The 24,596-nt window shown below is 41.8% G+C and overlaps 1 protein-coding gene across 5 annotated transcripts in view; it reads right to left on the reverse strand.

The window, feature by feature from the left end:
• Positions 1 to 15,279: 15,279 nt before the first annotated feature.
• Positions 15,280 to 24,596, reverse strand: part of RASGRP2 (RAS guanyl releasing protein 2) — a 50,146-nt gene continuing 40,829 nt past the window's right edge. For all 5 annotated transcript variants that reach the window (XM_087943694.1, XM_026686031.2, XM_087943695.1 and 2 more), the window contains 5 exons: positions 22,424 to 22,565; positions 21,210 to 21,246; positions 20,310 to 20,468; positions 16,488 to 16,588; positions 15,280 to 15,519 (listed from right to left, as the gene is read on the reverse strand). In XM_087943694.1, coding sequence (XP_087799820.1) covers positions 16,530 to 16,588; positions 20,310 to 20,468; positions 21,210 to 21,246; positions 22,424 to 22,565 — 397 coding nt within the window. In that variant the 3' untranslated portion in view covers positions 15,280 to 15,519; positions 16,488 to 16,529. The remainder of the gene's footprint in view (positions 15,520 to 16,487; positions 16,589 to 20,309; positions 20,469 to 21,209; positions 21,247 to 22,423; positions 22,566 to 24,596) is intronic.

Raw genomic sequence — 24,596 nt, forward strand, 5'->3', positions numbered from 1 at the left:
GCAAAAGCTGAACCAGTAGCTCTTCAAAGGTGAATCAAATTAATTTCTTTAACACTTGTAGCAGCATTCCAATATTTGAGGGGCTGCCACAAAGAAGAGGGGGTCAATCTATTCTCCAAAGCATCAGAAGGCAGGACAAGAAGCAACGGATGGAAACTAATCAAGGAGAGATCCACTCTAGAATTAAGAAATTTCTTGACAGTGAGAACAATTAACCAGTGGAATGAAGTTGTAAATGGTCCATCAATGGAAGATTTTAAGAACAGATTAGGCAACCATTTGTCTGAAATAATATAGGGTTTTCTGCCTGAGCAGGGTGTTAGACTAGAAGACCTCCAAGGTCCCTTCCAACTCTGTGGTTCTGAGTTTCTCCCCGCTCCCGACTTTTTAGAATAACCATGGGGCACAGCTATGCCTGGACTTCTAGTTTGAATGGATTGAAGCTCAGTCAGTGCTCCCAGGATCCTGAGCTTCAATCCACTCAGACCAGAAGGGAAGATCCACTGGAATCACAAATGACATTTTGTGTCCTTGACTGGCAGAAGCAATTAGGATCAAACACAACTTTGGAGGGTCAAAAGGAGGAGCCTCAGTGCCTGTAAATCAGTGATGCATAGCAGAGGTGCAGTGAGACCCCCCCCCCCAGTGCACCTCTGCTAGGCATGGAGGTGTTGGAAGAAAACGAGAAAGGTGGGGGGGCAAGGAACGGAATATCTGGGGGACGGTGTTCTGATTCAGGTCAGCCATGAAGGGATGGTTGGATGGGTGGGCAGATTTTACCCTGCAAAGGTATTACCGATAGTTAACTATGATTTTTCTGAACAAGCTACTATTGTGCCAAAAATGTCTTTTGAGAATCAGTTTTTAAAACATCTTGCAAGATTATGAATCTAGTGGGGAGGAGGGAGATTGCCAGAGCAAAAATATGAGGGTCTCACATTTATTCAGCTGCACAGCAGCCGTGTGAGTGTGCAAGTAAGAATCTCTTCTCCGATATTCTGTACCGTTCCTGGCTTCCCACACTTCCAATTAATGAGGAAGAGATATTTCCCAAAGGACTTTCCTCCAGCATGGAAAACGTTTGCAGTCGGCGAAGTTTGATAGACAGATGTGACATTAAAAAAACCCAATCCTGGGTCCTTAATCATCTCAGGTTAAAAACACCAAGGCGAGAAATTCAGGAAAAAGTCTCAAGCATCTTCAGAATATGGTAGAAAAACAGATGCCACTTTTCTGGTTGAACACCTTTTGGGGGATCGGCCCACATCCAGACAGATTTGGGAAGCTGTCCCACTGATGAATTGTTCTCACTGTCAGGAAATCTCCCCTTTTTTCCAGGTTGCTTCTCTCCTGGATGAGTTTCCATCTTAGTGTTCCTTGTCCTGCCTTCTGGTGCTTTGGAAAATAAGCGAACCCCCCCCCCCTTCTTTGTGGCAGCCCCTCAAATATTGGAACACTGCTCTCATGTCGCCCCTAGTCCTTCTCTTCTTATTCTTTTTCCACAGTTTTCTTCTAAATCACGCCAGGCTGAAGATGCACAGTCCGCTCTACTTCTAGGGAGCAAAACCAAAATTTTGAGTGATGCCAATTCTTGCCCACAAATGTCTCTCAGATGGTTTGAATCCAGGGAGAGGATTTCTGGCAAGAGAGCTGCTGCTGCGGCGGCTCGTCTTTCACGCCAGATGCAAGTTAAATAGCGCCCCCACATTAAAATGGCAAGGTGAGGAACAGCAACAAGCAGATAATTCAGTAAACAGTGAAAGAACTACAGGTAGTTGTTCTTGACTTATGGCCTGCAGTTGGGACCAGAATTTTTGCTGCTAAGCGAGTTGTGCCCAATTTTATGACCTTTTTTGTCACAGCTGTTAAGTGAATCACATGGTCGTTAAGCGAATCCTGTTTCACCCATTGACTTTGCTGGTCAGAAGCCAACAGGAAAGATCAGCAAAGGGGATCACGTGACCCCAGGATGCTGCACTGGTCATAAATACATGCTGGTTGCCAAGCAACCAAATTTTGATCATGTGACCATGGGGATGGGGAAATGGTTGTGTGAGAACTGGCTGTAAATCACTTTTTTTTTCAGTGCCATTGTAACTTGGCCACTAAATGGTTGTAAGTTGAGAACTGCTTTTAAAGGCACTGTAGGGAGTTGGACGGGACCTTGGAGGTCTTCTAGTCCAACCCCTGTTCAAGCAGAAAGCCCCTTACCATTCTGACAAGTGACTGTCCAGTTCTCTTCTTAAAAGCTTCCAGTGATGGAGCACCTACAACTTCTAGAGGCTACTCATAACACTGATTAATTATTCTCACTGTCAGGAACTGTCTCCTTATTTCTAGGTTGCTTCTCTCCTTGATAAATTTCCATCCGTTGCTTGCAAAGCACCTGTTGACCCCCTCTTCTTTGTGGCAGCCCCCCAAATACTGGGAAACTGCTATCATCTCTCCTCTAGTCCTTCTTTTCACTAGACTAGATATACCCAATTCCTGCAACCGTTCTTAATATGTTTTCGCCTCCAGCCCCCTACTCATCTTTGTTGCTCTTCTCTGCACTCTGACCAGAGATGAGGAGGAAGCGAGGCCAGTTAGCAAGGACAGAAATTATTGAACATCGTAAACATGAAACAGCTTTCACATCTTTCTTTCTTTTCTCACCACAGACAATACATTCTCCAGTTTCTTCTTTCTCCTTTCTTACCTGCTAGAGAATGCGGCAGAGCAACCCCAGAGGGAATGGTGCAATAGGTGTGGATGGCTTGGAGAGGTCCTGCAAATTTCATAAGCCAACTTCCTGGACTTGCAACGAAGGAACGAGGAGACCCAAGCAGGTAAAGGTCAAGTGATGGATCGGTTCCCAACCACCTGGAGCCCTGAGAGAGCCAGAATCATTTATCATTTTAAAAGTCATGAATTGCTTTGCCCAGAAGCTCAGAAAAGGCCCTGCAAGGAGATCAGAAGGAAGGACAAAAAGAAAGCACTTTTTTTTTTCTAATTTAAATGTGGTCTGTGGGTTGTATATACACCACCCAGGACCCCTTTTGTAGACGCAAGTGGGACTAATTTTGTAATGCATTTTGGTGGGTGAAGAGATGATCTCGATCAACTGGCCAGGAATTTCATCATATTCACTAAAAGAACGATTCAAATTTATCTCTGGATTCTTTGCAGATTTCAAAAGCCCTAATGAGCCTCTGTGCTCAAGGCACTCTGGCACTCTGTGCATGTTCATGTGCCCTCTGGTCCAGCTCTTTCACCAGACTCAAGTTGTGCCTTTTCCCAGAGAAGTGTGGAAAGGCGCACCTCTGGGACAGGGTTCTCCAACCTTGGCAACTTTAAGATTTGTGGACTTCAGCTCCCAGAATTCCTCAGCCAGCTTTGCTAGCTGAGGAATTCTGGGAGTTGAAGTCCACAAGTCTTAAAGTTGCCAAGGTTGGAAACCCCTGGGAGGTTTTAGCCTAAATTAGCTCCTATAAAAGTAGTCCTCGACGTATAACCATTCTAAATTGTAGTCAAGGACTAGCTGCACTAACTTAACAACTCCCTTCACCAATCTTTCACTTAGCCCATAAATGTTGGGCTCAATTGTTGTCCTAAGTCAAGGCCTACCTGCATTTAATTTCACACCTGGAGCAGTGAAGGGTTGGACAATGAGTAAGAACCCACCGTTGTAGCTAATTGGTGGAGGAGAGCTGTCCATCGGGCAATCTGAACTGTGATTGGTTGCTGTGAGTGTAAAAGGGGAGGTTCTTTTTTTTCCCGCCTTCCCCCCCTTGTCTCTGTAATTTACCTCAGGAAGTTCCTGCTGTGTGGATTTACCTCAGGATGTTTCTGTTGCCGTGACTATTTTTACTTTGATGTAAATATATTTATTTATGTAAAATTACAAGTTCATTTTCAGCCTCTTTGACTCCATTTGGACACCGGCTGCTCAATTCCCTGACCGTCCTCAACTTACAAAGCACAACTGAGCCACCATTCCTTAGCTGAGCGAGTCAATGGTTAGGTGAGTTTGGCCTCATTTTAGGACCTTCCTTAACATGGTTATTATGTGAACCACTACAGTTCTTACGTTAATGATACACAATAGTTGTTAAGTGATTCTGGCAATCTCTCTCTCTCTCTCTCACACACACACACACACACACACACTGGGACAATGCAACCGTCATAAGTACATGCCAGTTGCCAACCATCCAAATTTTGATCATGTGACCGCTGGGATGCCGCCACTGTCGTGTGAAAAACGGTCATAAGTCACTTTATTTAGTGCCATTGTAACTGCAAACGGTCATTGAATAAATGGCTATAAATAAATAAATATAAATCGAATAGATACTAGAATAGAATAAATACTACTAGTACTTCCTTTTAAACGGCCAGGGAGGCTACAAAACAATAGAAAAGACTTAGGCTTTAGAATAAGATTTACTTTATTATCACTTTTAATGTACACTAATCGGCATACACTAAAATGAAATATCGTTGCACATACAGGTCTCAAAGGGTCTCCACCTCCAATATATATTATATAAACATGACAAGATAAATTCAAAATTATGCATGTACCTACATATATTATACTGGCTGGATAGCTGTGCTTCGCTGTGAAACTATGTGATTGGGCTTAGTTTTTGAGGAGGAAAATAAGGGTGGGGGAAAATTCTGCCTCTGCCTACCAGCATCCAGCGGTAATTCATCTGGCTAGCGTCCTATCAGTGTGTGAGAGAGTTGAGGGCTTTTTGGAAACTGAAAGAGTATTTGCTGTGCGAGCAAGGAGACAGCAAGGAGCCTGGGTGTGGCTTAGCTCAACTGTTCTGTACTAAAGCTGCTTGGTGCTGTGAAACTGAAACTGAAACTCCTCTGCTTGTGTTTGGCATTTGAAAGAGATTTCTTTCCAGGTGGGGAGGGGGAGTAGAACACCTTAGCATCAGAGCATATTATTAATAATAATACAGAAAATTCTAATGCTCTGATGGCCATTTCGAAAAATCCTTTCTTAGTGAGCACCTAGAAGCCAAGAGGAACCTATGTGCCAGATTTCAAGTTTGTAGGCTTTATGGTTCTGGACAGTTTGTGATGATGCATGAGTGGTATTTCGCTTTTATACAGTATATATAGATGACATGGAGAAACAACACAGTCTGATTTGGAAGTATACATGTACATGGCGAGAGAAACAAATCTTGCAAGTTTATCAGATGGAAAAATATTTGCACAACTCTGTGTGTGTGTGTGTGTGTGTGTGTGTGTGTGTGTGTGATATGTAGATGCCCTCTTCCTTTGTTTCTTCTACCAACCTGTATTTCCATTCAATCCCAAAGGGAGATAATGCTGGAGAGAAAATTCTCCCAGGAATGATATCCTGGGAAACCTGGCTAGCCAGGAAAACTTCAGTGTTATAAAAAAAAACCCAATCTTTTCTGTCTTTATTGATGTGTGTGTGTGTTTTGATCAAACCAAACACAACCTGTAAGATCTTTCTTGTGGACCGTTCTGATTTTCTCCCCTCTTTCTTCTTAACCTAACAAGGATAGTGACTAAGCAAACATTATGCAGCTCCTGGTTGCGAACAGACCTCTGGTTCTCTCTTCCTTCAAGAGTTGTTTGCATAAAGCTGGTTTGATCCCTTGACTCTAACAAATAAAAAGATTATTTGAGGTGGGGAACGAGGCACAGCGATAAGCAAGCCATCAATATTCATTGAAGTAAAGTTACAGGAGGAAAATACAGAAATTGGGCCTCCGCTTTAATATTCCAGGCAAACGGCTGAGAGTGTGCCCCCTTCCCAACTGGACTGGCTACTCCTAAACCCCCACCACCCAATGTTGCTAAATGAGCAATCCAGGCAGGGCAACATAACAAATATCCATTAAGATGGTATTTCTCAAAATTTGTAGCTTTAAGATGGATGGACTTCTACTTCCAGAATTCCCCAGCCAGCAGGCTTTAAGATGGGTGGATTCAAATCCCAGAGTTCCCCAGCCATCTACATCCTTTGCACAGTTCTGATCTTTACAGATACAAGTAGTATGTTACAATGACAGTTGGGATGAGAATTTCCATTGCTAAGCAAGGTGGTTGTTAAATTAGTCCCACTTGAATTGATAATCTTTTTTGTTGTGGTGGTTGTTAAGTGAGTCACTGTGGTTGTTAAGTGAATCATGCATTCGTTAAGCGGATCCAGCTTCCTTTATTGACTTTGCTTGTCAGAACCCAGCTGGGAAGTCACAAATGGTGATCACATGAACCTGGGGCAATGCAATTGTCCTAAATACAGTACATGCCAAGCCCCTGAATTTTAATCACATAGAATAATAGAATAACAGAGTTGGAAGGGAGGTCATGAATGTGGGGAAGGCTGTCACAGTCGTAAGCACGTGGTAAGTCACTTTTTCAGTGCTGTTGTAACTTCAAATACTCATTAAATGAATGGTCCAGAACTACCTATATAGACACATTTTGCCATAGAATATCTTTTCCACTGCTAAATTCTAATCTGTGGTGTATTCCTTGACTCCTTGTTCCTTCACTGCTGAGGATTGATCATAAAAGGCAAAGCTACTCACCCCTTAGGGATCTTTACTGCCAATTCTGATATTTCTATCTTTTGCCCTTAGTTTGCTCTTCTTTAAATTTAATTTTAGTCCTATTTTTTTTAAACTGAGCTCCTTTTAATAATAGAGCTTGGAAGTCCTTTGCATTTTTGGCTATCAGGGTAGTGTTATCAGCATCTTGCAGGTTATTGATGTCCCTTCCTCCAGTCCTAAAACCCTGCTTATCTCCTTCCCATCCTGCTTCTTTTAATATCTATTCAGCATAAAGGTTGAATAAATAAGGAGAGAAAATACAGCCCTGTCACACTCCTTTGCCAACTTGGAGCGTCTCTGTTTCACCATGTTCTTTCTAGACTGTGGTTTTCCTGCCTATTTATAAGTTACTCGTGAAGACAATAAGACTTCATTCATTCGTTTGTTTGTTTGTTCATTCGTTCCTTCAATTTCTATAGCTATGCTCAGAGATTCTCATTGTTTGAGCACACTCCAGAGCTGGATGTGACTGACCCAATCAAAGGCCTTTCTATAAATTAGTCCTCCATAAAGTAGTCCTTTTGTTTAATAACAGTTCAAAATTACAACAGAAACAAGTGATGTATGATCATTTTTCACACTTACGGCCATTGCAACATCCACATAGTCACATGATCAGTTCAGGCACTTGGCAAGTGGCATGTATTTCATGTAGTTCAGAGATCTTTTGAAGGACTTTTTGTTTTTGTTTTTCCATGTCTGTTTCCATCCTCCGTGCCTTTACAATGTCGGTGTAGTACTGCTTCTTGGCTCTTCTGACACTTCTCTGAAACTGTTCCTTTCTGAGATGCTAGTCTTTCTTGAGTTTGACTTCTCTTCTTGGCAATTTCTACAGTTTCTTTAGGCATCCAATTTGCTTCATTCCATTTGCCTCCAGAAGTTATGAAATGCTCCAACACTGGAAGTTTTTAAGAAGAGATTGGACAACCATTTCATAGAATAATTTCATAGAATAACAGAGTTGGAAGGGACCTTGGAAGTAATCTAGTCCAATCTAGTCTAGTGCTCGAGCAGGAGAGTCTATTCCAAATATTAGCCTCTACCTACTTTTGTCTCAAATACCCGTGTTTCTCATATAATAAGGCCGGGTCTTATTTTTTTTTGAGCCCCGAAAAAATGGCTAGGCCGTCTTTTCAGGGGTGACTTAATTCTCCCCCTTGCATCTTCGGGCGGGTGGCGACGGCTTGGATGTTGACCTCGGCGTTGGTGGGGCAACTTCGTATCGGGGTCAACGCAGGCAGCACCATATCCAGGTGTGCAACAAAAGTACTTTCTAATGGCAAGCCCCCCCACCATTCCCCCCATTTTGCATGTTTTAATATAGGCCTTAATTTGGGGAGGGGCTTAATTTCATTTCATGCCTATAAAACATGCTGGGACTTCCTATTGGGGGAGGCCGTATTGTTGGAGAAACAGGGTAGTATACGGTTTCCTGTCAGAACAGGGGGTTGGAATAGAAGACCTTCAAGGTGCCTTCCAATTCTGTTATTCTCTGATCCAGAGTTAGCACCTGGCCAGGTCTTTGATCCTATAATTGAACTTCTCCACCTCCTTTGAACAATAATAGACTCAATTTAATTTCTAAGTACTCCATCTGGCGACGTCTATGTATATTGGTGTCCTTTTAGTTGTTTGAAGACAGTGTCTGCTATGAATAAATTATTGGGGTGGCAGAAAGAAGTTGTCCCCCTGCTTCATTTCACTTTCTTAATCCATACGATCCAATTACACTTCCCTGCTTCATATTTTCAACTTTGGCATTTCGGCCTCAAATCACAAGCACCACGTCTTGCTTGCACGTTCTGTCGATTTCAGATTTAAGTTAATCGTAAAACTCACTGACTGCCTCTTCCTTTGCTTCAGTGGTTGAAGCATAAACTTGGATGACTGTCATATTAAAGAGGGGTCCATGAAGTTTAATTGATATTATTTGGTCATTGATTTCACTGTAGCCGAGTGCTGTTCTCGCTTTATCCTTTGTAATGTCAGCAGAATAATTTGGGGTTCCCACTCAAGCTGGGATTGCATAAGAATAAATAAAAATGAGACCAAGACAGCTGTGAGGAAAGCAGAAATATTTATTCCTAAAAGTAAAACAGTTTGCCTTTAAGGAGAGGCTGCCAAGAAATAGGGTACAGCAGCAGATTTTTATAGGCAGAGCTTGTCTGGGGTGTCATGTGCTGATTCAAGGGTGACACTTGAGGTGTGTGTGTGTGTGTGTGTGTGTGTGTGTGTAGGCATGTTTATTCTTCTCCCAGTTCCTCTGGGAGACATAATTTAATTAACTCTGTATTTGCAGACCTCATCCTTTGATATGTGGATTAGGTCTGGGTAACTTACTTGGGGTTTTGAGAAAGGGATTTTCTCCTGTTTGCAATTTTTTTACTTGATTAACTTAGTTTCAGCTTGACCATCAATTATCTAGTGGAGATACTGATTCTCAGACCATTGTGGATTCTGTTAATATTTTAAGGGAATATGAAAACAGTATAAAGAATAAAATATATTTTGATATAAAAATTCTCAAGTAGCTACTGAATAAAAATCACCTCTCTTTGTTTTTGATCTCCAAAGTTAGGGGTCTCCAAACTTGTTAACTTTAAGACTTGTGGACTTCAACTCCCAGAATTCCCCAACCAGCATGCTTTAAGATGCGCAGTCTATCTGTACAGGAACAGTTTACCATGGTCTTCACAACATGAGACAGCCTTGCTGTTGTTGCTCAATTTGTCATTTGCTTCCTTTGGTGGCCCTCAGGACTTCATTTCATGACTCTGTAGGTCAGAAAGGTCAACCGTGATCATGTGATCAAAACTCCACTTGCTTTTTATGCCTAATGCACAAGAGTAGATCCCACCATCCTGGTCCCCATCTTAACTTTTCTGACCTAGCCTGCAGACCTTCCTGGCTCTCTGCCGAATTCACCTAGTTGCTGCAACCAAGATGGATGACCAATTGTCCCATTCCAATGCCCCCTTAAAATGCTGGGCATCCTTTTGCTGAGATATTTCTAGCCTCCTGAGCTGCGCACGGTGGGGTCTTACCTTAAACACTGCATTTTCACTCTGAAACTTTCATTTTTGCTCCCCAAAACTCTCTGAAGTTAGGGACATCATGACAAATATGGTCACAGGTGTCGCTATTCTGTTTTACCCTTAAGTAGGCATAACTAGGAACACAAGCTGCAAGTGGGCACCTAAAGGGGATGAAATTACAGGGCATGCAAAGGGCCTTTTTTAACAAAAACACATATCCCTTTTTTAAAAAGGCATTCAAAGTGCATTTAAATATTTAGCCTTTAATGGTCGCAATTATTGTTCTCAAAATAATAAAAGGCTGTTGGGAGAAAGCAAAGGGGTGGTGGATAGTTTAATATGTGTTTTATGCCCTTTTATTAAAAATGCAACCAAGCTGAAATTACACTGAGATTATTCAAACTTATAAAATGCATGAGTTGTGTTTTATGCATTAGTTATCAGTGAGTAATTATTTGCCCACAAATAAATTATTCTATATAACTATGGCCTTTTTCTCTCAGATTCCTGGTTTTTTTTTTCATTCTGCATTTGTGCCATAAAATTTGAAGCTGCAAGGGAGTGAAAAAGGTTTCGAAGCCTCCCTTAGGCTGAAATATTCATGCAAGTTACAGAAAATGGAACTAGCAAATTGCTCGTTTATCATGTGATAGAAACCCAGTTTATGTCTCAGTGGCTCAGTTCACATAACATGCTAAACTAGACATAAATCTGATCCCTGCATTAACCAGACTACTACATTAAACCACAAATTGAAAATTTGTGGCCTGTTTGTTTTCTGAGCACAGCCGCAACATTTAATTGGATTTTGAGTTTAGTCAACTATGCAATCCAGGCAATTAAAATAACCTAATAAACCATGATTGGTTAAATTATGAATTTCAGGAGGGCTGTCAAAATGATTGATGACTATTGTGATCTTGGATCACCCAGTAAGGAATTTATTGCTTTTTATTGATTACAGGTAGTCCTCAACATGCGACCATATTTGAGCCTAAAATATTTGTTTATAAGTCACACAGTTGTTAAGTGAATTTTGTTCCATTTTAGGACTTTTCTTGCCACCGTTGTAAAGTGAATCATTGCAGGTGTCAAGTTATTAACATGATTAAGTGAATTTGGTTTCCCCTTTGATTTTGCTTGTCAGAAGGTCACAAAAGAGGATCACATGACCTCAGGACACTGCAACTGTCATAAATATGAGTTAGCTGAAATTTGATCACATGACCTTGAGGATGCTGCAATGGTCACAAGTGTGAAAAATGGTCATGTCACTTTTTTCAGTGCTATTGTAACTTCAAATGGTCACTAAATGAATTGTTGTAAGTTGAGGATTACCTGTATATTGTTACTGTCCTGATTCATGTTAACTCTTAGTGGAAGGAGGAAACTATTGGTCAAAAATAAATTGGACCTTGCAGTTTCTTTTTTGCTTGTGGGTGGGGATGCTGGGATTTGTAGTCCCGCAATCCATAGGCATCAGGTTGGAGACAGCAGAGGAACCCACCAAACTAAACCAGTTTTTGCAACAGGTAGTCCTTGACTTATATCCGTTCACTTAATGATGGCTCAAATGACCTCTGAAATAGTCAATTATGACCTAAATTCAAACTTATGACCTTCATCCTATTCCTGAAGTGAAGTGATCACAATCTGGGCACTTGGCAACTGCAGTAGTTAAGTGAATCACACGGTCATTAAACAAATCCAGCTTCCCCCATTGACTTTGCTTGGTTAAGGTTGCAAATGGTAATCACATCATCCAGTATGCTGCAACCATCGTAGATAAATGCTGGTTGCCAAGCAACCAAATTTTGATCACCTGACCAGTGATGCTATGATGGCGTAAGTGTGAGAACTTAGCATAAATCACTTTATTCAATGCCATTGTAATTTTTCATGGCCACTGAACAAATGGTTAAAAATATGGTCTCGAGTGAACATAAAATAACAGAGTTGGAAGGGACCTTGGAGGGTCTTCTAGTCCGACTCCATGTTCAAGTAGGATACCTAACTATTCTAGACAGGTGTCTATCCAGTTTCTTCTTAAAAGCCTCCAGTGATGGGGCACCCACAACTTCTGGAGGCAAGTTGTTCCACTGGTTAATTGTTGTAACTGTCAGGAAATTTTCCCTTAGTTCTAGGTTGCTTCTCTCCTTGGTTAGTTTCCATTCATTGCATCTTTCCTGCTTTCAGATGCTTTGGAGAATAGATGGACCCCCTCTTTCTTTGTGTCAACCCCTCAAATACTGGAACACTGCTATCTTGTCACCTCTGGTCCTTCTTTTCGTTAAATTATACACACCCAATTCCAGCAACCGTTCTTTGCATGTTTTATCCTCCAGCCCCCTAATCCTCTTTGTTGCTCTTCTCTGCACTCTTTCCAGAGTTTCAACATCTTTTTTATATTGTGGTGGCCAAAATTGGATGCAATAATCCAAGTGTGGTCTTACTAAGGCTTTGTAAAGCAGTAGTAACACTTCACATGATCTTGATTCTCTATTAATGCAGCCTAGAATTGAGAGTGAATCTCACTGGGTTGCCTCTGAGGCTTGGGCCAGAAGGTTGGAACAAGGGATCATCTTTGGGGAGGTGGATTTGCCCAAAGACTTCTGCCTCCGAAGGATCAATGATACCCTTAGAAAAAACATGTCTTATTTCATCTTTCCTTCATCCACTTAACTTGTAAGGACGGCAACAGCAGAGCTCCAGTTGCTGACAGCTGCCTTCCTCTTATCACCCAAGCCATCCAGCCTTCATCAATATTTTTCATAATTCTCTTTCCCGAGCTTTTTATTTTTAAATAGAGATTTGCCTTCTTGCCTTCTTTCATATTTTCATTAAATGTTTTTAAAGAAGGTAGATAACTATTAAAGAAGAAACAAGAATCAAAAATAAAATGCCTGGGAATAGACAAGGGATTTTGAAAGGTCACAGGATTAGAGCTGTCCAGTGTAACCTTAGTTAATTATGATGAACTGAATAAAATTATCTTAAAAAGGCTGAAAATTGGTTTTAAGCTCTACGGGGAATATTAATCACAAGACACACAGTCAATACAGCACAAGTTATTATAAAAGGGAGTAAATTCAGTGGATATTACTGAAAACCTATTCTGATTGAAATAACCTCTAAAATTGAAATATAGCATCTAAGTCATGGGGAAAAAAACAAATTTTGGATATATAGGTACTCTCGATGTACGACCACAATTGAGCCCAAAATTGCTAAATAAGACATTTGTTAAATGAGTTTTGCCCCATTTTATGACCTGTCTGGCCATGGTTCTTAAGTGAATCATTGCAGTTGTTAAGTTAGTAACATGGTTGTTAAGTGAATCTGGTTTCCTCCTTGACTTTGCTGGGCACAAAAGGACACACTGCCAACCATCATAAATATGAGCCAGTGGTCAAGCCTCTGGATTTTGATCATGTAACTGTAGGGAATGTTACAGTGGTTGTAAGTGTGAAAAATGGTCATAAGTCCCTTTTTTCAGTGCCATCGTAACTTTGAATGGTCACTAAATGAACCATTGTAAGTTGAGGACTACCTGTAGTACAAATCCAGGTGTGACCTATGAACATTACTACCCCCCAACAGCTGCACATTCAGCAGAACTACATCTGGACTCAAAAGTCTCCATGATTCTTTACTCTGAGGTCCTCAGTTTTTGGTGGTAGACTGCTCTTCACTGTGGAAGTTCCATCATCTTCCATTGATTCTTATAGCCTTTCTTCTCCCTCCCCCCCACCCAATTTTACCTTTTTGAAAAGAGAGAGAGTCAAAAGGGCATCCTTCACTTTTCAAAGCAACAAAGGAACATTGAGGGAGCCTGTGTGTGTGTGTGTGTGTCTTCTGAGCATAAACAGAGAACTTTCTGCTTTCTCTTGGCTGTGGCAAGACTGAAGAGAGAGCAAAAGGGAGAAATTTGGTCTGAACAGTGTTGCCAGGAGCAGAGGACAATGTGACACCAGTATTGACATGAGGAATAGCGATTAGGGAGCCTATCTGTCAATTTGCAGATGGAAAATCAATGCTGGCTTAATTTTCTATTCCAGCCTCCTGTTTCAGCCTCGGCTAAACCTGAGCAAAATTACGGGATAAGGAGAGAATCTACAGGAAGTCGTCAACTTAGAAACATTTGTTTAGTGATCATTCAAAGTTACAACGGCACTGAAAAAAGTGAAATGACCATTCTTCACACTTATGACCGTTGCAGCATTCTCATGATCACGTGATCAAAATCCAGACCCTTGGCAACTGATTCATATTTATGACAGTTGCCATGTCTGGGGTCACATGATCACTTTTTGTAACCTTCAGACAAGCAAATTGAATGGGGAAGCCAAATTCACTTCCTGTGTTACTAACTTAACATCTGCGGTGATTCACTTAACGATGGCAAGGAAGGTTGTAAACACAGGCAAAACTCAGTTAACACTGCCTTGTTTAGCAACGTAAATTTTGGGTTCAATTGTGGTCATAAGTCAAGAACTACCTGTATTGCTTCCTTTGTACCTTCTGCAACTTGGCTGAGGGACAATGGGCCCAATGAGGATAAGACCCTTATGATTACATTAACAACTTAAGCTTGGTTGGAGTTAACCTGGGTGTTTTTTTTCCCTCAGGCACAGCATGAACATGTAAAAAACAGCTTTGTGGCAGTTGCTCTATGGGCAGTTCAAGAATACACACGTTAGTCCAGGAACAAGTTTGAAGGTCTTACATGAAGGTGACTTTGGGATTTGAGTGACGTACTAGAGCAGTGTTTCTCAAACTTACCAACTTTAAAAGGGGTGGGCTTCAAGTCCCAGAATTCCCCAGCCAGCCAGCAGTCCTGGGAGTTGAAGTCCACCCTCTTAAAGTTGCCAAGGTTGAGAAATATTGTTCTAAATCAAGGAGGGTGTTTTGAGTGAGGCAATTCCAGATGTGTGGACTTCAACTCCCAGAAAGGCAATTCCCCTGGCAATGCTGGCTGCGGAATTCTAGGAGTTGGTCCATCGATCTTAAAAATAGCTAAGGTTGAGAAATGCTAGTGTTAACCTGTGTCATCTTGCTCCAAGAACTAACTAACTAATGTAGGGAGCCTGCGATTCCCAAATTCCTTGACCCAGTTACAGAGTTTGTGTGCTCTGGAGATTGAACTCAGCTAGTGACTGGCTGAGTTTATAGCAGGAGTCAGGTAATTCCTAAATTAATTTTTCATATTCATTACAGGATGGGGAATGGGAGGTTAAATTCTGACACTGTGCTGGCAAAATCACTGGTAAAGATTCGTCTGGGTTAGCATAATGCAACTCTCTGACCTCGAAAACAAAAACAGACATTTTTAAAACAGTGTGGAACAAAAATAGAATTATCAGACTTATTTTTCAGCAATCAAGGGCCAGAGACCTCCAGCCTCATGAGTAGATGGGGGCAATATCTTCCCTAACTCAACCCTTCTTTTGCAAAATACAGTATGTTACTTGTAGTGGTTTCTGCACTGAGAGGGAGCTGGAATAGATTATCTTTGTTGTCCTTTCCTACTGCATGAAGCTATGACGCCTAACACATTTTTATTTTATTTTCAGGAGTGAAAACTTCCTTTTGTCAAAAACCTACTAAAATGGGGGAACAGAAAACAGAAAAAAACCCAATTTAAGAAGGAACGGAGGTATGGAGCAGGTGTCAAATTTATTCTAATGATTATTACATCTTTGAATCCAGTTCTTGGTACAAATATACACACATTTCTAAAAGGCCCTGGGGTGGGGCAGAAACTTCTCCTGATTTCCCTTGCCAAAGTGCTTTCAAAATGGAGAGGCCCCATCCTCCAAGGGACACACCCCACTGAATTTGGGGGAGGGGAGAGCACTGGCAGACCGGCTGTGGTCACCGAGAAGGACGAGGTGTTTCTGTGAAGACAAACCACAAGAAGTTAAGTTGAAAGTATGAGATACAGGATCTCCAATTACAGGTGGTCTTCGATTTACGACCACAGTTGGGACCGCGATGTCTGTTGCTAAGGGATGCAGTCTTTAAAGTAAGTCGCGCCAAATTTTACGGCCTTTTTGCCACCGTTGTGAAATGAATCCGGCTTCCCCATTGACTTGCTTTGGAACCTGCCTGGGAATTTTGCAAATGGCGATCCCAGGACCCTACAAGACATTGTAAATCCATGCCCATTGCCAATCGCCCAAAATTTGATCCTGTGACCATGAGGGTTGCTTAGCGACCACATACTTCACTTAACAACCTGGCGATACGCTCGACAATTGCAGCAAATGGCCGTAAAGTCACCACATTGCTTAGTGACAAACATTCCAGGCTCAGTCATGGTCGTAAGTTGAGGATCACCTGTAGTAGCAGTAATAATTATAATAGGACGTAGCGGGTATGGAGAATGGCCTTGAAGGACAGGAAGAAAAGCTGCAATGGTCAGAGAAGGGGCTTGAGCCAGGCCAACAAAATACAGATAGTCCTCAATTTATAGCCATTCATTTAATGACCATTCAAAGTTACAAGGGGGACTGAAAAAAGCGACTTATGAGCATCCCCACGTGATCAAAACTCAGACGCTTGGCAACTGACTCATATTTATGATAGTCGCAGTGTCCGAGGGTTATACGTGATCCCCTTTTGCAACCTTCTGAAAAGCAAAGTCCATGGGGAAGCTGGATTCACCAAACAACCACATTACTAACTTAACAACTGTAGTGATTCACTTAGCAACTGTGGCAAGGAAGTTAGTGAAACGGAACAAAGCTCGTTTAACAACTGTCTCGCTTAGCAACGGAAATGTTGGGCTCAGTTGTGACCTGTAACTTGAGAAAATATCTCAGGCAGGAGAGGGGAGAACCCAGGAACTGTTTGCAACCCTAACCTCATGCTTGGATTCCAGGCCGTCTGCTGAGCTGATCTGGTCTCATAGCTTCTCATCAAAAACCCCATCTTCCCCAGCCTGTACGTCTTCCTCCTGGATTTCTGAAATAAAATCAGAACCGGGGTAAGTAAGTCAAATGCAAACAGAAATAGACTTTTCTTCCCTTCCCTCTCCCTCCCCCTCCAACCCAGCATTCACATGGCACATTTAACTTGATTTCTAGTTATAACTCACTTGTTGGCCTCAAATGAAGCCAGACACTGTCCAAGCTGTAGAACAAGAGTCTTCCAACTTGGCAAGTTTTAAGACTTGTGGACTTCAACTCCCAGAATTCCTGAGCTAACATGACTGGAGGAGGAAATCTGGAGTTGAAGTCCACAAGTCTTAAAGCTGTCAAGTTGGAAGACCCCTGCTGTAGAACAATAAACCAAGGTTAACTCTAACCAGGTTGCCCTACCATGCCAGCTAACTTTTAGTTGCTTGGCTGTATTGAGAGAACATTCTGGCTTGATCTGTAGAGGAGGTGATCATAGCCTGGGATGGTGATTGGCACCACAATCCACCTATGAGAACTTCCCCCAATTGTCTTCTCTTACATGCAAAGAGAAGTAACTTCACTGGACCGAATGAGAAGATGGAAGGCAGGGTTTCTCAACCTTGGTAAGAGGGGTGGACTACAACTCCCAGAATTCTCCAGAAGGCATGGGATGTAAAGTCCATGCAACTTAAAGCATGCTGGCTGGGAAATTCTATGACTTGAAGCCCAGGTAGTCCTCAACTTCTGACCACAACTGCACTCAACTGTGTTACTAAGTGAGACAGTTGTTAAGTGAGTTTTGCTTCATTTTACAACCTTTCTTGCCACAGTTAAGTGAATCACTGCAGTTGATAAGTTAGCCTGGTTGTTAAGTGAATCTGGCTTCCCCATTGACTTTGTTCGTCAGAAGGTCGCAAAAGGGGATCATGTGACCCCGGGACACTGCAAGTGTCATAAATATGAGTCAGTTGCTGAGTGTCTGAATTTTGATCTCGTGTCCATGGAGATGCTGCAACAGTCATAAGTGTGAAAAATGATGATGTCACTTTTCCCAGCACTGTTGTAATTTTGAATGGTCACTAAAGGAACTGTTGTAAGTCAAGGACTATGTGTATGCTTGCTGGGAATTCTGGGAGTTGAAGTCCACACAGCTGAAAGTTCCAAGGTTGAGAAACACTTGTGTAGAGAAATACAGGACAAAGGAGAGCTGGGGACTTTCTCTGTCCCACCTTTCTTTGAACAGCAGAGGGCGGTGTTTTACTACAATTCAAGCATCAAACAATATTGCTAGTCACCTGGAAGTCCTGTTTCCTTTACCTGGCACAACTAATCATGGTTAGTTTTATCTAGGTTAGTGACACAATGGCTTGGTGCCTTGTGGGAGCCCACCCTGTTTGGTTATGTGTTGATTTGATTTTTACGGTTGCCCATTTGTCAAGCAATAACAATCACAATGGACATAAGCAACTTTAGCTTCACAAACAGAGACATTTTAGATTAAAGTCTTTTTTCTGGGTTTGTAGCTTTTATCCAACCACCAATTTGCAGCCAGAAAAATGGAAATGGAAATTACAGGGTAATCACAATGGTACTAAAAAAATGTTCTTTTATTCTTTAAGAGTTATAGTATTTGCGTAAATGAATATGTTCTTTTATTCTGCTCTCTGACTCTTTTGTTCTAATCAAATTGTTAAGCTGTTTGTAATGTATTGCTCAGCGGCCAAAATAAATAGTTTGATTTGACTTGATGCAATTACCATTATCTGGATCCTGAAACTAACCAATTTGTCTATGTTTGCTCAATACAAAGAAACACACATTAACCAGGCTTAGATGAGTTTGCACAACTTTCTAAAACTCATACACACAATGGGTGGGCATACAAGCATCACTGGGTTCAAATTAGCCAAGCTTGAACGCAGACTTCTAAATCCTCAGCTGACCTGGTTGTGTGAACTCCAAAAATGAGCAAATAGCTTAATTCACTATCGCATTAACTACTTGTTGCATGAAACTGCGATACAGGTAATCTTCAACTTACGACCACAATGGAGCCCAAAATTTCTGTTGCTAAGCGAGACATTTTTTAAGTGCCCCATTTTACTACCTTTCTTGCCACCATTGTTAAATGAATCACTGTAGTTGTTGGCTTAGGAACATGGTTGTTAAGTGAATCTGGCTTCCCCATTGAATTTGCTTGTCAGAAGGTCACAAAAGGAGATCACATGACCTGGGGACACTGTCATAAATGTGAGTCTGTAGCCAGGTGTCCGAGTTTGATCACATGACCATTGGGATATTGTAATGGCCATGTGAAAAATGGTCATAAGTCACTTTTTTCAGTGCACTTGTAATGAACGGTCACTAAATTAACTGTTGTAAGTTGAGGACTACCTGTATTTTGTGGCCACAGCAAGAAATGCAAGGTGTTGTTACAAATTGAAGGATCATTTTTTTTCCCCAGCGGCAATTTCTACGCAGTGAACACATCACTTTGTCTACAGCAGTGTTAATCAATCTCAGGAACTTTAAGAGGTATGGACTTCAACTCCCAGAATTCCTCAGCTGGCTGGGGAATTCTGGGAGTTGACATCCATACATACCTCTTAAAGTTCCTGAGGTTGAGAAACTGGTCTGAAGGAAACAGCTGTCAGGAAACGTGGTGGTATTTTATCATGGAAGGAAGTCAATTTGACTCACAGGGTGAGGCCACGACTACGCAGCGATGTTGAAAACCGCTTGTGGTCTCCCTTTATTCAAAGGACAAGTGTTAAAAAATAAAAAGGGGTCTGCCGCAGGATAGAAACAGGAAAAGGCAGCGCTGCGTGCCAAAAACAAGCAGGCAAGTCCAAAATTGCAAAGGAGATGGTCATCAGTGGCAGAAAATATAAAATAATCCAGAGAGGCTGTAAATTAGAGGCGGGCAGCAATTTTATTCAGCCCGGGAAGAGAGAGCGATTTTGCAAGGAGGAAAGAGCGATTTTCTCTCTAACGCCCCAATTCAATTTGTTCGTTCCTTATTAAGGTCACTGGCCTCTTCGCTCTGGGTGGAATTTTATCTGCTCGGCTCAAGTATGACAAACAATACATGCCATGCGTGGAAAACTCCCAATTTTTGCTTCTGATGCTGTCTCTCCCTCCTGGCTGCTGGGTCATACAACTCTCGGTCTCAGACAAAGATTGAGAATCCTGCATAAGTTGCAGAACTGGGTGAAAAGGAAGACGGAGGGGTGTTATTTTCACTCTGAGCAAAGCTTGGTGCCTAACCAATGGTTTTATTGTTTTGCAGGCTGGTTTGTTTTGTTTTGATGTTAAACATGTTGTGTGAATCCAGAACACGGGCTTAAACAACAGACTAACTCAGGAAGGAAGGATGATTAAGCTTAGGACATTGTGCAAATAGAGTGGGAACTTATCAAAGAGAGTTAATTTGCCTTTAATTTGGCATGGAATCTTGTTGCTTTAAAATAGGGCTGGGCGTAGCTGCTGTCAGGATTCAAAGGGTGACCTTGAGGGATCTGCATCCATTTGAATTTCTTTAAGTCAACCTAATCATACCTGTAGGGTCCTTGATGCTCTCTGAGTTTGGTTGCTTTCTTGCGGACATTTCATTATCCAACTAGGCAACATCAGCAGTGCTACAAGGAAGAGTTCTTTTGCTCATTCTAGCACTGATGATGTTGGGTAATGAAACATCTGCAAGAAAACCACCAGTTCAAGGAGCACCAAGGACCCCACATTTCAACCCTGAGCTACAAATATTCTCATCTATTGACGAATCATACCTGTATGTCGCAGGGAAGTCCGGCCAGGACGAGGCAGCGAGAAACTAAAGGACCGGGCTGGTAGGGATACTGATCCATCGAGGCTGACACTCTTGGTGCGTTTGCGGCACTCAACCGAAAGCAGATCCCGGCACTGTTTGTGGCAATTCACCCCACAGGCTGGGAGGAAGGAGAGAAAAGAGTTGAAGAGAACCAACATCAAACCTACAGCCCAGCCCAACCCTGGAGAACTTCAGATAGATAGACCTCAACTCCCAGAATTCTTGGCAATGGGCCTGGTGCCTGGGGAATGCTGGGAACTGAGACCCATGCATATACAAGTAGTCCTCAATTTACAACCACAACTGAGTCTGAAATTTTTGCTGTTAAATGAGATAGTTGTTACTTGTTAAATATTGGCCCCATTTTATGACCTTTCTTGCCACAGTTGTTAAGTGAATCACTGCAGTTAAGTTAGTAACGTGGTTGTTAAATGAATCTGGCTTCTCCATTGATTTTACTTGTCAGAAAGTCACAAAAGGTAATCACATGATTCCAGGACACTGCGTTTTAATTTTGATCACGTGATTATGGGGATGTTGCGACAGTCTTAGGTGTGAAAAACAGCCATAAGTCACTTTTTCCCATGCCGTTGTAGCTTTGAACGGTCACTAAACAAACCGGTATAAGTCTAGGACTACCTGTATAGTGCAAAATTGCAGAGTCGCTTCAACAGCAAGACACTTGGCGTATAAATTTAATACATAAAAATGAACAGATTTCAAACTCCCACAATTCTTAGCAAAGGCCATGTTAGCTAGCTAGGAATCCTGAAACTTGAAATTCGTACAGTTGAAAGACATCATCCAGAGAGTTGCTACTAAAATGATAGGGAGACTAGTGAAAATGTCTTCAAATTACCTCGACATTTTAGTCCTTGCTTGTAGAGGCCAATGATCTAGAAAGAGAAAGAGAGAGATAAATTGTGGATGCAATAAATTGTGGACTTTTGATTTTAATTTTTTATGGTGCAAGAGCTTGGTTTCAAATGCAGAAAAATCAGTCTTCCTAAATATTGGCATACTGTGTCAAAGTCCCTTATTCATTCTCTTAATGAAGAGTTTCTCAACTGTGGCAACTTTAAGATGTGTGCACTTCAACTCCCAGAATTCCCCAGAGTTGAAGTCCAAATATCTTAAAGTTGCCAAGGTGGAGAACACTGTTCTTATGCTTTAATACTACTGAAGTTAAATTACATTTCCCTTGGTGACTGATTAAAACTCTGCCATCCATAATTTTGAGTGAAGCAAATCTATTGGGGAAGATCCTTGGTCCACTTCACTTTGCTAGGTAAGTTCTCCGTCCTAAAAAACTTTGAATGAATGAGGATTTTGGTCTTTCTTTGCCAAGTTTCTCTGCATTGGGCCTTGATAAAAATTTTATTTGAAATCCCAGAGGATTTGGGATTTAGTGAGCTAAATAATTGCTTCAGGATTTTCTTGCAAGTCAAAAAAATATTTTATTATATTTATGATATTGTTGGTCTTTTTCTTGTTATTGATTTAAACTGTAAATAAGCTTGGATTCATTGGTTGATTGTAAACAGAGTCCGCTGTCCTGGGAAGAGGCAGCTGAACAATTTTATACATAATTCTTAATCTTATAGGTTGAAGAATTAAATCAAGGAGGTTAACGATAAAGGTAAAAAACTATCATGAGATGAGCTAACTCACAGTAGCTAATGGACACGTCTATATAATTTTCTTGGTGGCCATCACAGAATCATGGAGTTGAAAGGAACCCCAAAGATCAGCTAGTTAATGTTTTTCAGACGTGGCCACTTTAACAAGGATGGACTTCAACTCCCAGAATTCCCCAGCGAGCTTGCTTGAATATGTGTGAACTTTAATTCCCAGAATTCCCCAGCCAGCATGCTTCAAGATGTATAGAGTTTATCAGCCAGCATGCTTGAACATGCGTGGTTTACAGCTCCCAAAAAGCAGGCTGGCTGAATTCTGGGAGTCGAAGTCCACATATTTTAACAGTAGCCAGAGAAAGCCTGATGGGCTTCCTTGCTCCGAATCTAGCTGGTTCCCAGGCACTGTTGCGACCACAAGTGTAGGAAATCAGCTCACCAGGCCCTTGCAGTGACGGCAAGCAACTGGGCGCAGAAAGGTGGTTTCATTGAAGTTGTGGATGAAACCCATCTTCCCATTCAGCTCCAAGCTGGACTTCATGAAGTAGGACACCATCTCTTCTCGACTGATGCAACCGTCTCTGTTGGGCAGGGAAGGCCATTAACAGGCGGGGAGGTCATTTGGAAAAACCACACCTCCCAAAGAGTCCCAAACAGGAGCCTTTAGCTGTGTTGGACTACAACTCCCAATGTTCCCAGACATGGGTGCTGCAGGCCAAGATCTCTGGAGGAAACCCTGTTAGCAAAGGGTGTCCCAGGATATGACCACCTTTGAAGGACAGCTATTCAACACCCAAGACTCCATTTAGTCGTTACTCATTAAAAGAATTCATTTTTAAAACTAATTTTTAACCCAAAAGACCCCCAGATCTGAGCAGTGCAAGAACTCCTGCCTCCAGATGTGCCTTCAAAAAGACACAACGTGCAAGGAAAGATAGAGGAGGAGGGAAGAGGAAAACAGAAAACTGTCGTCATGTTCCTTTGGACAATAGAAACTCCATATTCAGCAGCGGTGTATCTATATTATATTCTATAATAAATGTCCAAATATCTTAGAATATCCTATAGTAAATATCATGCTGGTATTACAAGGCTGTTTTATTTACAACCATAAATAAGTCCAAAACGTCTGTGGTTAAGCATGCCATTTTACGATATTTCTTGCCACAGTTGTTAAGAGTTGTTAAGCTTGCAACACGGTTGTTAAGTGAATCTGGCTTCCTTGTTGACTTTGCTTGTCAGAAGGTCACAAAAGGGGACCTTCTGGGACACTGCGACCGTCACAAATAAGAGCCAGATGCCAAGTGTCCAAACTTTGATCACATGACCACGGAGATGCTGCAAGGGTCATAAGCATGAAAAACAGTCACAAGTCACTTTTTTCAGGGCCATTGTAACTTTGAACAGTCACTAAACAAGGACTACCTGTAATTACAATGGTTAGGAGAAGAGAAAGCAAACCAACAGATTTCACATGTAAGCTATGTGGGCTGTAAACCTACAACTATTTACTCATCGCAGAGGACCCACTGCCCCAAACTCTGCCCAGTGCATTACACTTTGCCACTCCCTTTCCAAATGGTTCACCTTTCGCCCCACCAAAGTTTGAATCCAAATAAGAACCATTTTCTGCCCTGTTCTGATTCCATTATCATATTGTCAGTTCAGTTCCAGACCTCCGATATCCATACCTTTCAATCTCCCCTAAAAACTCTGCCTGCAGAGGGATTAGATAACTCCCATCATTCCCAGCCAGAATGAGAGCTGAATTCCAGCAATCCCAAGGACGTGTATCTGGCTGAAGTCAGGCAAACACAACCAAGAAGCTTTCTTGGGGCCCCTAAAATTTGTTCTGCTTTTGTCCTGAATTTGTTCTGATGAACGGTCGCAGGAACTGGGAATGTATTGTCTATCGAAGATGAGCACTAGGGGTGACATGATAGCAGTGTTCCAGTATTTGAGGGGCCACCACATAGTAGAGGGGGGTCAACCTATTGTCCAGAGTACCTGAAGGCAGGACAAGAAGCAATAGATGGAAACGGATCAAGGACAGAAGCAATCTAAAACTAAGGAGAAATTTCCTAAGAGTGAGAACAATTTACCAGTGAGACGGCTTCCCTTTGGAGGTTGTGGGTGCTCCATCGTTGGAGGCTTTTAAATAGAGACTGGACAGCCACTTGTTTGAAATGGTATCGGATCTCCTGCTTGAGCAGGGGGTTGGACTAGAAGACCTCCAAGCTCCCTTCCAACTCGGTTATTCTGTTAGGGGGCTGGAGGGTAAACCCTACGATGAATGGTTAAAGGAACTAGGTGTGTTTAGGTTAAGGAAGGGAATGGTTGGGGAGACACGATAGCAGTCTTCCAATATTTGAGGTGCTGTCACAGAGAAGAAGAGATCGACCAATTCTCCAAAGCACCTGAAGGCAGGACAAGAAGCAACGGATGGAAACTAATCAAAAAGAGAACGAGCCCATAAATAAGAACTACGGAGAAATGTCTTGACAATGAGAACACTGGAGAGGAGGGGGTGATTTTACTATATTTATTTGATTTTATGAGTTTTTATGAGTTTTTATTCTGTGTTTTATGCTAGCTACAATGCAGATGTCCAA

This window comes from Notechis scutatus, chromosome 14 (genome assembly GCF_049901735.1).
Source record: "Notechis scutatus isolate UNSWTSFEM ecotype Mainland chromosome 14, rNotScu1.2, whole genome shotgun sequence".
NCBI classification, from domain to species: domain Eukaryota; kingdom Metazoa; phylum Chordata; class Lepidosauria; order Squamata; family Elapidae; genus Notechis; species Notechis scutatus.